Genomic DNA, 18,929 nt, shown 5'->3' on the forward strand with positions numbered 1-18,929 from the left:
GGAGAATCAGTCTCAGAATAGACCCCTGTGCCCAGAACTCACTGCCTCCCTTCTTATCATTTCTGACCATACTTCCTCTTTCCAAATGAAAATATACAAAAAGTTCTATCTGACATTACATTACTGTTTATGTAATAAAATGACTCAACTTCAATGAATGAAAACAGGTGAGAAATAAGACAGAGAACCAAACGTATTAGCAGATAGTAACCAAGAGTTTGCTAGAATGTGTAGAACAGAAAGGAGTGTCCAGAAAGCCTTGAATCTGTCCCTAGTGTTCAAGGAGCAAAATTCTACTCAGGGTACCAAAAGTGAATCACTAGGAAAGAGCTGCACCTATCCAATTTTTACACATAGGGAGAAAAGCTATGCTTATAGAAAATCAACAAAGGATGGGAAAAACATTACATTTCAGTGCCACAAGCATTCACAATATCTTCAAAGAACACTTGGTCAACATAATTTTTCTTTTTTATATTTTTTAAATTTTTATCTCTTTATAATTTATTCATTTATATCCTGATTGTAGCCCTCTCCCTCATCTCCTACCGGCCCCATCTTCCCTCTTCCACCCTATTCTTCTCCCCTCGTCCACTGAAAGGGGGAGTCCTCCTCCCTTGCCTTTTGACCCTAACCTATCAAGTCTCATCAGGACTGCCTGGATCCTATTCCTCTGTAGGCTGGCAGGGCCGCACTGCCAGGGAGAAGTGATCAAAGAACAGGCAACAAGAGTTCATTTCAGAGACAGCCCCTGGTCCCCTTTCTTCGGAACCAACATAGAGACTGAGCTGCCCATGGGCTACATCTGAGCAGGAGGGAGTAGGTCTTCTCCACGAATGGTCCTTGGTTGATGCATCGGTTTCTACAGGCCCACCTGGGTCCAGATATTTTGGCTTTGTTGGACTCCTTGTGGAGCTCCTGTCCCTCCAGGACCTTCTAATCCCTCCTTTCTTCCATAAGACTCCCTTCCCTCTGCCCAAAGTTTGCCTGTGAGTCTCTGCATCTGCTTAGATCCCCACATCTGTGGTAGGCTCCTGTTCTATTTCCTCTCTTCCACAGCTTCTAATGTCTATCCTGTTTGCCATCCTGAATGAGAATTAAGGGTTCTAGGGTTCTCCTTGTTCTCCTTGGTTGATTGTTTATTCTATGATGTTCTTTTGTTTGTGTCGATGTTTACTGCTGCTGGGAGAGAGGGGGTGGAAGTTCTAGCTGGAGAAAATTTTCCACTGTATGTAGCCCAAGGTAGCCATCCTTCCTCTGCTTTCTAAGTGTTGAAATTATACGCATAATGGGCACATGTGGGTGTGCATGGTGGGGGGAAGAAATACAAGTGCCTGTGTGCATGTGAAGGTCACAGCTCAATCTCTAAAATTCCTCAGGAATCATCTACCATAATATTTTTTTACGCTTTTAGCCACTATTTTGAGAATTTCATAAAATATATTTTGATTATATTTTCTCCTGTTCCCTGAACACCTCTAGATCCTCCCTTACCAGCTTCTTGCACACCCAACTTTATGTTCTGCCTCTCTTGATTAAACAAAAACTGCTTTTGTTTGTGTTGGCCAACTATTGCCAATGGAATATGGCTGACACATCTAGTTTTACTCCATTGGGGGGGAAAAAGTTATCTTCACCTTCCCAGTAGCTACTGATTGGAAATAGCTTCTTGGCTAATGGTGAGAATTTGTGCCCATTTCCCTTTTTCCTTATTGAAATTTTTTTCAGGCTTGATCTTGTATAAGTCTTATACATGCTGTTACAGTGACTGTGAGTTCATATGTGCATCAGCCCTGATGTGTCCAGAAGACACTGTTTCCTTGAAGTTGTCCAAAACTTCTGATCATACAGTAATCTTTCTGTCCCTTCTATATAGATCTCTGAGCCTTGGGAGAGGTGTGATAAAGACTTCACATTTTGGAATGAGCATTCCTTATTTTTTGAGACAGAATCTCTCATTAGGATTTGGTATTCCCTGATTAGGCTAAGCTGCCAGTAAGCCCAAGGGATCCTCCTGTTCCTGCCTCTCCAGATCTGGGATGACAGGCACACACTCCTGTGTCTGGCTTTTTACTTGGGCTTGGGGGATTGAACACAGGATGTCTTTAAGTTACATGGCAAACACTTTAAAATTGAGCCCTCTACACAGAGCCTTCTGTAATTTTTCATATGAGGGAGTCTTAAAATTTTCTTCCCTTTGCAGATCTTTAATATCTCATACCCAACTGGTGACTGTTAAGTGTCGGTCATTTGGGGAGAGTGGGACATTAGTACTTGGCTCCCTTTTACTTATATAAGTTCATGAAATTGTAACATCTCCTGGTCAGTGAGCTCAGGGTGCAAATTATATGTATCACTTCCAGGACAGTGTTTAACTGCCAGGATGTGACTTCCTTGATTTTTTTTCCCATGATATGGAACCAATCATGTCTAAGATGGAGGCTGTTTTAGCAACAAAAGTCTACAACAACAAACATATGAACAAAGCCTATACTGATCCATGATGGACATGTATAATGAGTCATAAACTTAGTATTTAACCATTAAGATTGCAGAGTATTTTGCAGCATAACTCAGCAGATACCAATGGAGATAAACATGACCTTAGCTATTGATCACAGTATAAAATTCTAAGAATCATTAGTAAGTGTGGACAGCCCTATTTAGCAATGCTTTCCCTGAGGACCTGATGTATAGAGAGGAAACACAGCTCCTTCTCTAGAACCAGGAACAAGCTAGATAGAGCCAGTAATGGTCTGAGGCCAGAACCTTGGAGGATTTTGTCTTTGTATCCTCACACACAACTTTTCAAGGCTGTGTGCAAGACCTCTGAATCTCGGTTTTTACCTTCTCTATGTCCTCTCTCCTTATCTTCTTACCTCCTGGACCTCTCTCTCAGGACCATCTCACTTCTGGTCCAGGTCAGGTGAGAACAAAGAAGACTTTCATACATTTAATTAGTATTTATTGCTACATATACATATATATGATGTATAGTACAAATTCAGATTGTGTGTATAAGTGTGTGTAAAGCCACAGCACATCACCAACTGTGTAAAATAAAAACTTTTTTTAATTATTATTAATTACACTTTATTCATTTTGTATCCCCCCATAAGCCCCTCCCTCCTCCCCTCCTGATCCCACCCTCCCTCCCCTTTCTGCATGCATGCCACTCCCCAAGTCCACTGATAGGGGAGGTTCTCCTCTCCTTTCTGATCTTAGTCTATCAGTTCTCATCAAAAGTGGCTGCATTGTCCTCTACTGTGGCCTGGTAAGGCTGCTCCCCCCTCAGGGGGAGGTGATCAAAGAGCAGGCCAATCAGATTATGTCAGAGGCAGTCCCTCTTCCCATTACTATGTAACCCACTTGGACACTTAACTGCCATGGGCTACATCTGTGCAGGGGTTCCAGGTCATCTCCACGAATAGTCCTTGGTTGGAGTCTGATTTTCTGGGAAGTTCCCTGTGTTCAAATTATCTTGTTCTGTTGCTCTCCTTGTGGAGTTCCCGTCCTCTCCAGCTCTTACTATTTCCCACTTCTTACATAGAATTCCATTCACTCTGCCCATCAGTTGGCTATCAGGCTCAGCATCTGCTTTGACAGTCTATACTGCAGAAGCTTTCAGAGGCCCTCTGTGGCAGGTTTCAAGGTTGTTTCCTGTTTTCTTCTGGCTTTCAGAGGCCCTCTGTAGCAGGTTCCGAGGTTGTTTCCTATTTTCTTTTTCTTCTGATGTCCATCCTCTTTGCCTTTCAGGATGGGGATTGAACATTTTAGTTAGGGTCCTCTCTTTTGCTTAGTTTGTTTAGATGTACAGATTTTAGTGGGTTTATTCTATGTTGTATGTTTATATGAGTGAGTATATACCATGTGTGTCTTTTTGCTTCTGGGACAACTCACTCAGGATGATCCTTTCCAAAAACTTTTTTTTAAAAGAAAACAGCCTTTATTAAATTTGTTTTTACCCTATATGCTGCTCACATGTGATGTGGTTTTCACACAATAGGAGAGAGGAAAAAGGGGAGAGAGGAGGAAGAGAAGAGAGGCAGGAGGAAGAAATAGAGAAGGTGGGGAAGGAAGAGGAGTGGAAAGAGGGAGAAGATACAGAAGAGGAAGACCATAGCAACTACAGCATCTCATGGGCTGCCATGATTTTTATTAAAGAACCATGTTAGATTTAAATACAACTGCTTATGTGGTTTATAATGGTTTAACAGTGTTTTGGGGAAATCAGATATTTGTTGCATGTAAAATATTCTCATTTATGGTTTCTGGAGTTGCAATCCTTTCTATCATACAAACAGTGTTTTAATTACTTGATTAGAACTATTAACCGACTTTTATAATGTTTATAAATTATAACACAATTCATTTATAAAATACTTACAGTTTGTCACTTCTATATAAAATGATCAAACTCCTCTTAAAAGAATAATTGTATAAAGACTTTTAGAAGCCCTCTCTGGTAGGCTTCTGTCCTGTTCTCTGTATTCTCCCTCTTCTGATGTCTATCCCATTTGCTTTTCTGAATGAGGATTGAGCATCTTACCAAGGTTCTCCTTGTGGTTTAGCTTCTTTAGGTGTACATATTTTAGTATGTTTATCCTATATTATATGTCTAATATCCACCTACAAGTGAGTATATACCATGTGTGTCTTTCTGCTTCTGGGCTACCTCACTCAGGATGATCTTTTCTAGTACCACCATTTGCTTGTAAATTTCATGATCTCCTTGCTTTTAATTGCTGAGGATCAAAGCAGATGCTGAGACTCATAACCAAACTTTGGGCAGAGTGCAGGGAATCTTATGAAAGAAAGGGGAGAGAGAAAGATCTGGAGGGGACAGCAACTCCACAAGGAAAGCAACAGAACCAAAAATCTGGGCATAAGGTTCTTTTTTGAGACTGATATTCCAACCAAGGACCCTGCATAGAGATAACCTAGAACCTCTGTACAGATGTAGCCCATGGCAGCTCAGTCTCCAAGTAGGTTCCCTAGTAAGGGGAACAGGGGCTGTCTCTGACACAAACTCAGTGGCTGGCTCTTTGATCATGTCCCCTTGAGTGGGGCAGGGGCAGCCTTACTAGGCCACAGAAGAAGATAATGGAGCCAGTCCTTATGAGATCTGATAGGCTGGGGTCAAATGGAAAGGGAGGAAGATGTTCCTATCATTGGACTTGGAGAGGGGCATGGGAGGTGAAGAGGGAGGGAAATGCAGGATTGGGAAGGGAGATGGGAGAGGGCTACCGCTGGGATACGAAGTGAATAAATTATAACATATGAATAAATAAATAAATAAATAAATAAATAAATAAATAAATAAATAAATAAATGAATAAATAAATAAATAAGGAAAAAAGAATATTTGAAGTTAAATTTTACTTTCAGATGACAGTGAAGATAGATTACTGGGCTTCCGTATTATTCCATCACTTTTAAAGTAAATATTTTAATTTTTATTAATAAGTTTTTTAATCTTTTGAGATCATAATATAGTCTTAACATGTCCCCTTTCCATTTTCTCCCTCCAAATCCTTCCAAGCTTTCTTTCAAATTCATGGCTTCTTTTTTAAGTGGTGTGTGTGTGTGTGTGTGTGTTTAATGTGTTTAAGGATGCTGGTAAGATGTATAATTTGCGTGTTTTTATCTCTTATGTGGATCCATGTCATTCCTTTCACAGAAAAAATTGAGACCTGCTCCTGAGCCACATGATAAAGCCCTCATGTCACATTTTTATATTATACTCAACCTTTGCTCAGTCCCTGCCACCTGGCAGTCAGCAAACTGCTGTTTTATCATTTTGTGGATGCAGAGCAAAGCAACTGGGATGTTTTTAGAATTGGCCATATTTCACTTGAGATTCATCAAAGTTGCTGCATATTTCAATAATTTATTCTATTTTTCTGCTGAGTTATATCCTTTTTTGTGGACAGAATAAATAGAACAGGGTTTGTTTAAGGAAATTTATTCTTCATAAGGGTTTCTTTTACAAAGAAACCTGCTGACCATTTATGTAGAAATTAATGTGTAAACATAAGTATAACAAATGCCTAAGAGTGCAACTGCTGTGTCAAATAGTAACTATGTGCTTAAGTGTATAAGAAATGGCCACAGAATTTTCCCAGAATGTCTCTCTAGCATTTTATACTCAGAAGTTCAAAGTAGACGACGTCTAGTCGCTCTTTATCTTTACTACTTCGCTAACGTTTTATGTTAAGTGTTTTAGTAGTTATATAGTGACATGTCACAGAAGTTTTAATTTCCCTTTCCATAAATGTTAATAGTGGTGAATATTTTATAAGCCAGTTGTCACGTGTGTATACACGTGTGTGTCTTCTACCTTCTCCCACAACACTCACAAGGACCATGATTGCATCAAACCATCCATGCATGTAACAGGATCTGGTGTGTTCTGAGACACCTTAATGTCCATATTTTAATCACTAAACATTTCTTGCAGTGAATATCTATATGACACACATGTATGTATAATATTCTTTGACATAAACATTCTTCATAAAACTCTGTTGTGATTTCTGTATATTTCCCAAATTAATTAATCTTTATGCTTTTGAGCGTTAATAGTTCCTTCCATCATTTTGTATCTTCTGCACACTGTCAAAAACCAGTAAGCTGCACATGTTGGTCTATTTCTTGATTCTTGATTATGATCCATGGATATACCTATGTGTATGAAATGGCATTTTAAATACAAATCCACATGCTATATTCTTTCATTTATAATAAATACTTCAAATTGAAGGCTTTCTTCTGTTAGAAAAGAATGTAGTCTTGGAAGTTCTAAGCAGCTTAGTAGCTAAAAATGACCAAATATAAGTTACATGCATGGATGGTTTGATGTAACCATAGGTTTTATGAACATTATGAGAGAAGACAGAAGGTACTTTCCATAAAAGAAGTCTACAAGTTACAAATATCAAGTTACTAAAAATACCACATATTTCAAGATCCAGCACTTTATGCCAACTCCAGAATGATGCCAAAAGCATTAAGAAACACTTAAGTGAATGTTTTAAGGAGACTATACTAAAAAATAATAGATATATCGTAAGTATATTTCTGTTTTCAGTGTTTTTGTCCAATTTCATCATTCAAATATACAAGATAAAGAGGTCTTAGGCCATTTCAGCTCCTGATTCAGGACTTTTAGCCATTAAGTATACATTAAGTTACAAATGTCTCGTTACAGTTAATGACCTAATAGGCTGCAATTTGCTTCGGTTTTCAAATAAATTCTATTGACATGTTTGAATAGTAAACATAGGCAAACATGAGTCTCGGATCATGAAGTCAATTTGACGGCTATTAAAAGATACAAAATATAAAATTTGTAGGCCAAATGTATGACATTTTCTATATGTGGTGGAGGATTTACACCCTGAGCAGATTGTTTTCATTTCCTCAGTATGTCTGGATCTGTTCTGATCCATGATTAGCACACTTAAATCTCTCTCTACTAAACAACGTTAAATAGGTGTTTTATGGATTCTTTGAGGATTAAGTTGATGAAAATGTGCCCCACTTGTATTAAAATACACAAAGCAAAATCTTTTGCCTTTTAACAAGAGATATTTTCTAGAGAAATTAACTCTGTATGTATTATTTACCACTAACTCAGCCTAACATTTTTAGAAAGCTTATTCTTTTATGTTATCAAATAGAAAGGAGCTCTATAGCTCCGAAATTGTGGCTTTGGAAGAATCAAGTGTCTTCAGATAAAGCTTCCACTTTTAAGAGAGTTAATGCAGGATTAGTAAATATCATCTGTAAAACAATTCATCTTAATGAAGAAAGAAACCTTCCATTGGATTACTTGGTTTGTTGGTGTTTAACTTCTTGAGTTCTTTATATATTCTGGATATTAGCCCTCTGTCAAATAATGGGTTGGTGAAGAACTTTTCCCAGTCTATAGGCTGTCGTTTTATTCTAACAACAGTGTCCTTTGCTTTACAGAAGCTTTTCAGTTTCAAGAGGTCCCATTTATTGATTGTTGATCTTAGAGCCTGTGCTGTTGGTGTTCTGTTGAGGAAGTTGTCTCTTGTGCCAAAAAAGGTCAAGGCTTTTTCCCACTTTTTCTTCTAACAGGTTTAGTGTGTCTGGTTTTATGTTGAGGTCTTTGACTCACTTGGACTTTAGTTTTGTGCAGGGTGATAAGTATGGATCTACAGAGAGGGCCTCTGAAAGGCTCTACCCAGCAGGATATCAATGCAGATGCTGAGATTTATAGCCAACCTTTGGGCAGAATGCAGAGAATCTTATGAAAGAAGGGGGAGATAGAAAGTCTTGGAGGGGACAGGAGATCAAAAAGGAGACCAACAAAGCCATAAAACTGAGCCCTGGGATCCCTGAAGAGAATTATACTCCAACACAATTCTTTACAGACCTTGAAAGAACAATTCCCAACTTCATATGAAAAATCAAAACAAAACAACAACAACAAACCAGAATAGCTAAAACAATCTTGTACAACAAAAGAACTTAGGGTGGTATCTCCATCCCTGATTTCAAGCTGTACTACAGAGCAACAGTAATAAAAACTGCCTGGTATTGCCATAGAAACAGAATGGTAGATCAATGGAATCAAATCAAAGACCCAGAGATAAAACCACACACGTATGAATAGTTGATTTTTGACAAAGAAGCCAAAACCATACAATGGAAAAAAGATAGCATCTTCAACAAATGGTGGTGGCCTAACTGGATGTCTACATGTAGAAAATGCAAATAGATCCATATCTATCACCCTGAACAAACTCAAGTCCAAGCGGACCAAAGAACTCAACATAAAACCAGAGACACTAAATCTATTGGAAGAGAAAGTGGGGAAGATCCTTGAATGGATTCTATAGGAGACAACTTTCTAAACGGAACACTATCAGCTCAGACTCTAAGATCAATAATTAACAAATGGGACCTCATGAAACTGAAAAGCTTTTGTGAAGCAAAGGGCTTCACTGTTATCAGAACAAAACTCCAGCCTACAAATTGGGTAAAGATCTTTACTAATCCCACATTTGACAGAGGGCTAATATCCAAAATATATAAAGAACTCAAGACATTAAACACCAACAAATCAAATAACCCGTTTACACAACGGAAAACTACTCAGGTATTAAAAACAAAGACATCATGCAATTTAAATGCAAATGGATAGAACTAGAAAAAAATCACCATGAATGAGGTAACCCAGACCCAGAAAGACACACTTGGTATGTGCTCACTTATAAATGAAAATTAGCCATATAATATAGGATAACCATACTATAATCCAAGTTGAACACAAGGGAAGATGCTTGAATCTCACTCAGAACAGGAAATACAATAGACACCTGGATCAGATGGCAGGAGTGATCTGGGTGGGAGATGGGGTGGGGAGGATAATGGGAGTAGGTATCAGGTGGGCAGAGAGAGGAGGTGGGAATGAGGAGAAGAATAGGAAGAAAGAGCAAATATCTGGGGGGGCATCTCTGGGACAGGGGAGGCCCCAGTAATCTATGGAGGTGACTCTAGCTGAGACTCCAAGCAATTGGTGTTAAGCAGAATAAAGTCGGCATCTCATGTAGCCAGGTGGAACCCCCAAAGGAGGTAGGGGGGCACCAACCTATACATAAAACCTTCAACCCAAAATGTGTCTTGTCTACAAGAAGCATGGGGCAAAGATGGCACAGAAATTAAGAGAATGGCGAACCAGTGGCTGGCCCAGCTTGAGACAGAGGGCAGACCACTGTCACTATTAATGATACTCTGCTATGCTTGCAGACAGAAGTCTAGCATAACTATCTTCTGAGAGGCTTCCTCTAGCAGATGCTGGAGAGAGATGCAGAGACCCAAGGCCAAGCTTGGGCTGAGCTCGGGGAGTGCTATAAAAGAGAGGGTGGAAGGATAGAGGGAGCTGGAGGGATCAAGGACACCACAAAAAGTCCTACCAAGGAATCTTTTATTTTTATTTTTATTTTTTAATATTAGTTACACTTTGTTTTTTTTTTTTCAGTTACATTTTTTTTTTATTTTTCTTTTTAGTTACATTTTGTTAACTCTGTGTCCCCGCTGTATCCCGCTCCCTCATTCCCTCCCCAACCCCACACTCCCTCCCTGGTCTCCTCCCTGCCCCTTTCCAAGTCCCCTGATAGGGGAGGACCTCCTCCCCTTTCATCTGACCCTGTTTTATCAGGTATCTTCAGGGCTGGCTGCAAAGTCCTCCTCTGTGGCCTAAAACTTTGTATCCCTGCTGTATCCCACTCCCTCATTCCCTCCCAATCTCACCGTCCCACCCTCATCTCATCCCATCCCTGCCCTTTTCCAAGTCCACTGATAGGGGAAAACCTCCTCCCCTTCCATCTGATACTGGTTTATCAGGTGTCTTCAGTCCTCCTCTGTGGCCTAGCAGGGCTGTTTCTCCCTAGGAGGGGCAGGAGGGAGGTCAAAGAGACTGCCATCGAGTTCATGTCAGAAACAGTCCCTGTTCCCCTTATTAGGGTACCCACTTGGATACTGAGCTACCAAGGGCTACATCTGAGCAGAGGCTCTAGGTTGCATCCATACATGGTCCTTGTTTGGAGAAACAGTCTCATAAAAGACCCCTGTGCCCAGATATATTTGGTCCTTGTGGAACTCCTGTCCTCTCCAGGTCATATTAACTCTCCCCCCCCCTTTTTTTTTTATTCCCTGCACTCTGCTGAAGGTTTGGTTATGAGTCTTAATATCTGCTTTGATATACTGCTAGGTATAGTCTTTTAGAGGCCCTCTGTGGTAGGCTCCTGTCCTGTTACTTGTTTGCTCCTACATCCAATATCCATACCATTTGTCTTTCTAAGTGAGGATTGATCATCGTACCCTGGGTCCTCTTTCTTGTTTATCTTCTTTAGGGGGATAGATTTAGTCTACATAAGTAACTACACTGTAATGCTAGAATATATGTGTAAGTAATCATAATAACAATCTTATTGAGTAAAAAAGACAAACATGAACATCTATCCAGCCTGGCTAAATTAATTTCATCCGTTTATCTGAATCCCTTAATTTAAAAAGTAGTATAAAATTTATCTAGCTAATATAGAAAAATCATAAGTATATGAAAGAAAATCAAGGTAAATGTTATATAATATAAATTGAAAAGGGGGAAATCATATATATTAAATTTTGATTGGAAGATTCATAAGGAATTCTTAATAGAGATACCCCTTTGAAGAAAGAGGTATCAATAAGATAGAAAAATGATTTTGTCTACTATTTCATACATTTTGAAATCTTCAAATATTAGAAGTTTTTGGGTTTTGCTAGCTTATTTGTTATGTTAGCAGGAATTGCCTAGAAAATATTTTTTCTTTTAAATTACTTTAATGTAGCCAGGCATGGTGACACACCCTTTTAATTTCAGCATTTGGGAAGCAGATATAGGTGTATCTGAGTTTGAGGCCAGTCTGGTCAACAAAGCAGATTCCAAGACAGCCAGGCCTACACAGAGACCACTGTCTCAAAAAATAAATTACTTCAATGTTTTTAAATAAAATGATCCACATAGACTACTCAAAAAATATCCAATAAGCATTAAATGGGACAGGATTGCTCATTATATTCATTATCATTCATTCATCAATAACATGGATGAACAAAACAATAACCTCTGTACTGTATGCTCCAGCACATTCTCTCTGTCTGCCGACATACCAACTCCTCTACTTTACGCTTGGTTAACTCCCAACTCAACTATCAAAAGTCAGCTCAGGAAGGATACAGCTCAGCTATATGGAAAACCTACTTTCAGTTTTTTAAAAATCATTGCTTTTCTTTTTTGAGGTTATGATGTAATTCCATCATTTTCCCCTTCCCTTTTTTCTTTTTTCTTAACTGCCGTTCTATTGCTATGAAGAGATAACATGACCAAGACAATTCTTGCAAGAGAAAACGTCTAATTGGAGGCTTGCACAGAGCTTTAGAGGGTAAGTCCAGTCATGATCATTGGGGCAGGAAGCAGACTGCATGATGCTAGAGCTGTAGCTGAGAACTTTAAGCCCTTATATCCACAAGAGAGAGTGATACATAGGGCCTGGTGTACACTTTTGAAGGCTCAAAGCCCACCCACAGTGACACATTTCCTCCAACAAGGCCAAACCTCTTAATCCTTCTCACACATTTCCACTAACTGAAAAATCAAACATTCATTTACATGAGCCTATTGGGATACAATTCTCTTTCAAAATAGCATATTTTCCTTCCTCCAGAGCTTTCCAAATGCCCTTCTTGTTCTCTTTCAAGATCATGGCCTCTTTTTCATTAATTGCACTATAAGTAACATACAGACGGCCCAGCTGACATTTATTTGTATTTATGTATATAGGAATATAATGCAGTGTGTGTGTGAGAGAGAGAGACTAAACCAGCTTATGCCAACAATGAACGGGGGGGGGGGTCCCTTTTACTTCTCATCCATTCTCATCAGCATTTTTTGCCAGATGTTTATTTGATCTCTACCATTTTTGACAAGGATGAGATGAAATCTCAAAATAGTTCTAATTCATAGACATATATAAGGAAGACTAAAGGGCCTTAGTAGGGTGCACGTGTGTGTTTGTTTGTTTGTTTGTTTGTTTGTGTGTGTGTGTGTGTGTATGTGTTTGTAGAGGGTATGATGAGAGAGGCGAGGACATGGGAGGAGTTGGAATGAAAAGGGGGGAATGAAAATGAATGAAAATCTCAAAATATATTAAAATAAAAGTAAAAAATTAAAAAAAAGTCGGCTTAAGAGAGAGGATCTTGACTAAAATGCTCAATCCCCATCCTGAAAGGCAAAGAGGATGGACATCAGAAGAAGAAGAAAACAGGAAACAACCTAGAAACCTGCCACAGAGGGCCTCTGAAAGGCTCTGCCCTGCAGACTATCAAAGCAGACGCTGAGACTTATGGCCAACTGTTGTGCATGGAATCTTATGTAAGAAGTGGGAAATAGTAAGATCTGGAGAGGACAGGAACCCCACAAGGAGAGCAACAGAACCAGAAAATTTGAACACAGGGGTCTTCCCAGAGACTCATACTCCAACCAAGTACCATGCATGGAGATAACCTAGAACCCTTGCACAGATGTAGCCCATGGCAGTTTAGTGTCCAAGTGGGTTACATAGTAATGGGAAGAGGGACTGCCTCTGACATAATCATATTGGCCTGTTTTTTGACCACCTCCCTCTGAGGGGGGAGCAGCCTTACCAGGCCACAGAAGATGACAATGTAGCCACTCCTGATGTGATCTGATAGACTAAGATTAGAAGCAAGGAGAGGAGGACCTCCCCTATCAGTGGACTTGGGGAGGGGCATGCATGAAGAAGGCGGAGGGAGGGTGGGATCAGGAGGGGAGGAGGGAGGGGCTTATGGGGGGATACAAACTGAATAAAGTGTAATTAATAAAATAAAATAAAATAAAATAAAATAAAATAAAATAAAATAAAATAAAAAGAATCATCTGTCCTGTGTACTTATTCTGACCCAGTGTCGGTTACTCTTGGTAAATGTTCTTACTATTGAGAATGTGGCTCTCAAATCAAAAGCTTTTGACATGGCATCAAATGGAAGCTTGATAAAGAAATAATCATTTCAGAAACTTAAGAAAAAAAACAACCGTGAGTCTCTATCAAGATTGGCTAAATAAAGTTCAGTTATATAGCAATTAGGTCATTTAAAAGATGCATAAATTTATGTTGCTGATACAAAAATGCAGAACTTAATGCTCTATGCCTAATGTATGCAAAATTTAAATTTTTAGATAGACCTTAGGAGAGTCATATTCATATAAAAGTTTGGGACGTAGACAGAGGACAAGGCTAGTTGTCTCGGTTACTATGTCTACCTAAGTCACAGCATTCACTAACAATGTTTACAACTATATGGTTTTGTCTAAACTAGACAAAGATTATTGAGGGCAGGATCTAGCGGCTTTGCTGCTGCTGTCCTAGATATCATTTAATTGATACTCCATAAATGATTACTATATAAATGGATAAATGAGCAAAAACTAGTAAAAGATATAAAATTCAATTCATTGATTTTTACAGTAATCTATAAATTATATGGCACCACCAAAATATTGATTATAAATGATAAAAAAAAGTATTTTAAGAGACATTTTTATAAAAACATTCAATTTAATGAATTCTTATCCTAGAAAAACAACCTAAAATATTTTTATTCCTTACCAAATACTACATAAAATTGAGGACTATAACTAAATCCTCTTTTCATGTTCTTTCCTTACAAAAAAAAAAAAAAAAGCCCACAGTGAAATTACCACAAGATAACACCAATTTGGGTGTAAGTCAGCAGCTGAAAAGAGAAACAAATGACTTTTGATTTCCATTGTTTTGTTAATGGTACACAGATCAGACCCTGCCACTGTTTATCTTCAAGACTGCAGCTGTAGCCAGCTCTGTATCACTGTTTAATTGCTGCCTTCAGACTTCATTCTGACCCATATCCTATTACAGCGTCTGCCCAAGCCAGATGAGTAAATTCAAAAATCTGCAGAGACCCTCAGTGCTTACAGAACGATTATACTGGGACTCTATTCTTCTAATGACCTAATTAAAAAAAAAATATTCTTTCACTCCTCAACCCAGATCTTTACCTAGCTGTTTCTCGCCACTCTGCATCTTCCCCTTCACGCCAGCAAATTTCATCCAGTTCTGTGAAAAGGTCATGAGGAATGTGCTCCTCGTCATCATCCTCAGTTCCAAGAATAAACTGCACCCGCTGTGATGGGGTATCTAAGAAAAAAATCATACAGAAGGACATTTGTTTATCATAGCTACAAGTTTTTAATGCCCCAGTCAATACCTTCAACACAATGCCAGTCACCAGAGCATTCAACTAATCTCAACACACTACTGTTGAATATAATTTGGAACCATTAATATACAATTGTATGTACATAGAAATCCTGTGTATAGAGAAATAAAATTGTCAGTATAACACAGATGACCTAATTTATCTACAAAGAAAATATCCTATGAAACCTAAAAAGAAAGGAAAGAACCAGAGACACAAACAACAAGGTTACAGAGTATAGGTTCACACTCAGATCTGTCTTACACACTAGAGTACATAATTTCATAATAAAAATTACAATGGATTCAAAATATCGAATAGGTATAACTTCGCAGAAACAAATAGAAGGCCTATATTCTGTAGACTATAAAAACTGCACAAATTGAATGATACAAACTAAATATGTGCTAAAGATCCCTGTCTAAAGCCTTTCAAACTATGGAAAAAATAGGAATGTAAGGAGGAAAAGAGCAAGGTAAACATGCATATAACAGTCTTAATATGGGATTAATGGATCATTACAAGAAACTACAGTAAACAGGAAATAGACAGTTATTGAATTGCTTGATTTAGGAAATAGTATTGAAGAAATGAAAATCAGTCACAGCATAGCTGATGAAGGTAAGGGATATCATAGATGGGATTAGAATAGAGGAACTGAAAATAACTGAGTAAAATAACCACCTATCCATCCCTCCTAGAAACACAGGCTGCATTACTTGAGGCAAAGCAAGGGGCACCATTCTTTGATATACTGTCTCATACAAGCCATTAAGAACTCTTGGTTATCTTCTTCTGAAATCCCCCATAAAGAACAAGCACCATATGATAAAGACAAGCATTACAGAAGAGACTAGGCATTGGGGAGACAGTGTTGGTGTCTAATTCAAGAGAAAAGGCATACATTACTGAATAAAACAGGTATGCAAGTGGTGATGTTTGATGTCCAGTTCAATAGCAATGTCAGGCGTTACTGAGAAAACTGGGTATGTGAAGGCTGTATTTGAATCACTGGACCATATAAGACTGAACTCACAGGAAAGTTAAGAAAAACGTCAATTCATCGGAGCCCTTGGAACTAATTTGGAACTGTTTTGCTGAGCCCTGTTCAGGGACATGATCTTTATGTAGTAGAAGAGGCTTTGGCAGACTAGCATCACAAAAACTGGCACAGAAAGCAAATTCATAAGGTACTAAACCACACAGCTGATGTTAACAAAAGAAAAGATTTGTGCCCAGTAGGAGTTCTCAGGCAGAAAATTAACAGAAAGCCAAAATATCCCATTAGTAAGTTTCTGGAAGGCTTTAAATTCTGAGCAAAAGTTCAAGGAAGAAAAGATTAAGAGGTAAAGAGCTATCCCCTAGCGTGTGGAGTGTGGACTATGCTGAGGATGAAATGTTTTGTCCAATCTGTAGTCCTTTCAGAATCCAGGGGCAGCTGAAAGGAACAGGCTAGCTTTACAGGTTTCTTTATAAATTCTATACCCCATGTTAAACGAAGCACTTTTACAGAAGGCAGGAGGAGAAGCGGATAAATTGAGACAAGACCCATTGCAAAGGAATGCAAAAGGTCTCCTCCCGCTATGGAGGAGTGTCCAGTGTATGAGATAACGGTTGCTTAGTAACCAGTCCAGATGTCATAGCTCCCCCACCCAGATCAGGGTGGGATGACTTGGCGCCTAAAATGAATCAATCATTTTAAAAATCAACTACCCAATCCAGTGTCGCCAAGCTAGCAACCTCCGCGATTCCCGTGCTCCTTCCTTTAAAAAAAACCTCAGATTCCTGATTCTCCTACCTGTTCCTCGCTGGTTTTTGTGGGAGGCAGCCCCATCGTAAGATGGCTGAATTAAACCTCTTGCTATTGCATCGATGATTGGTCTCCTGCGTTCTCTTCATCCTCCTAGGGAAGTTAGGGTCCCCCCTTTGGGCCTAACACAGCTGATGGGAAAACAAAGGCCACAGTGCTGGTCCAGAGCCTGTCATCGCTAAGAGGCAGATTCTAGCATCAGCCATGGTGGGATAAAGTCAGTCTTTGGGACCGACAAGCCAAGAAACACAAGCCAGCCTTCCCAAGTTGCATGGGAAAATGCTTAGGGCCCTTCCTAGGAAGGAGCACCCAAAAATGAGGAGCCTGTCTGGCTCATGGGAAATGTTAGTGTGTATTCCTGCTGTATTGCTCTTTTGTCTATCTATATAACTACATAAGACCTCCCAAACATTCCTTAATTGGCACTGTCTTATTTATGATATAATGAAATGATAACAAGATTGGTAATTATGCTTCAAATTCATGTCTTCAGGCTCCTTCAATCTCAACATTGTTTTTATTTTGGTTGGACTTTAACATTTTTTTCATATTATTTGCGTGTAGCACAAATGAACTAGAATGATTGCTTAATATTAATTATAGGTAATATAGTGATACAATAAATTTTCAACTAAACCAACCGACTGACAAATATTTTGCTCCAAAGAGGGTGTAAGACAATATGAAGAATTTCTAAGCTGTTTCCCCGAAAACTTAGGTGCTTAACACTTTACCTTCACACACACTGAGTCAAAGGTGACAACAAAAGCAGATAGCACACACATATTCTAGCATATTCCTCCAGATAGACCTGTGTTGTGAGTCTCAAATTCCTTCTCCCTAAACAAAGAAGAGCAAAGGTGTTGTCTGCCTTTTCCTCAAACCAATTGAGTAGAACCGCAAGGGTACCAGGGGGCCTGCAATTCTCCTAAAAACCTGGATTAAAATCCTGCCTAAAAAAACATGAGGTCTTCAGACTCAGCATCTGCTTTGACAGTCTATACTGCAGAAGCTTTCAGAGGCCCTCTGTGGCAGGTTTCAAGGTTGTTTCCTGTTTTCTTCTGGCTTTCAGAGGCCCTCTGTAGCAGGTTCTGAGGTTGTTTCCTATTTTCTTTTTCTTCTGATGTTCATCCTCTTTGCCTTTCAGGATGGGGATTGAACATTTTAGTTAGGGTCCTCTCTTTTGCTTAGTTTGTTTAGATGTACAGATTTTAGTGGGTTTATTCTATGTTGTATGTTTATATGAGTGAGTATATACCATGCGTGTCTTTTTGCTTCTGGGACAACTCACTCAGGATGATCCTTTCCAGGTCCCACCATTTACCTGCAAATTTCATGATTTCCTTATAGTGGGAAATAGTAAGAGCTGGAGGGGATGGGAACTCCACAAGGAGAGCAACAGAACAAGATAATTTGAACACAGGGAAGTTCCTAGAGACTCAGACTCCAACCAAGGACTATTCGTGGAGATGACCTGGAACCCCTGCACAGGTGTAGCCCATGGCAGTTCAGTGTCCAAGTGGGTTACCTAGTAATGGGAAGAAGGACTGCCTCTGACATAATCTGATTGGCCTGCTCGTTGATCACTTCCCCCTGAGGGGGGAGCAGCCTTACCAGGCCACAGTAGAGGACAATGCAGCCACTTTTGATGAGAACTGATAGACTAAGACCAGAAAGGAGAGGAGAACCTCCCCTATCAGTGGACTTGGGGAGTGGCATGCATGCAGAAAGGGAAGGGAGGGTGGGATCGGGAGGGGAGGAGGGAGGGGCTTATGGAGGAATACAAAATGAATAAAGTGTAATTAATAAAAAAAGAAAAAAATTTAATTTAAAAATAAAAAATGAAAAAAAAAAGAAAAAAGAAAAAAATAAAAAAACATGAGGTCCACCTAGTTGCTGATAGTTCAGACCACGGTTTTGAACAGATGAATTCCCAGAGTTTTTCAGGTCAATGAGCTTGTATAGGTATTTCACAGATGGGCAAAATAAGACAGAGGTAGGAGGTATTGACAAAAAAATACATGAAATGTAGGTCTGGCTTAGATCTCATATAATAAATAGGCTGATGAAAAACAATGGGGAAAGCTCTGAGAGAAAAATCTGCTCCTAGAACAGAATGACTGGAGGATAAAGACAAATGCATGTTAAAGTGCAAAGAATCTGGTGACAGATTCTCTAGGAAAGACTGAACAAACTCAGATTTTTTCTTTTTGCTAAACCTAGAAAATATAGCATATTTTTGTAACAACAGCAGTTTAGAAAGAACGTTCCTGCTTCTTCATTCCAA

The 18,929-nt window shown here is 39.1% G+C and overlaps 1 protein-coding gene across 5 annotated transcripts in view; it reads right to left on the reverse strand.

Annotated features, from left to right (window-relative positions):
* Slc4a10 (solute carrier family 4 member 10) overlaps positions 1 to 18,929 on the reverse strand; it is a 295,608-nt gene that overhangs the window by 114,609 nt on the left and 162,070 nt on the right. For all 5 annotated transcript variants that reach the window (XM_055599957.1, XM_055599954.1, XM_055599956.1 and 2 more), the window contains exon 4: positions 14,633 to 14,771. In XM_055599957.1, coding sequence (XP_055455932.1) covers positions 14,633 to 14,771 — 139 coding nt within the window. The remainder of the gene's footprint in view (positions 1 to 14,632; positions 14,772 to 18,929) is intronic.

This window comes from Psammomys obesus, unplaced genomic scaffold (genome assembly GCF_907164565.1).
Source record: "Psammomys obesus unplaced genomic scaffold, mPsaObe1.curated_primary_1811, whole genome shotgun sequence".
NCBI lineage: Eukaryota > Metazoa > Chordata > Mammalia > Rodentia > Muridae > Psammomys > Psammomys obesus.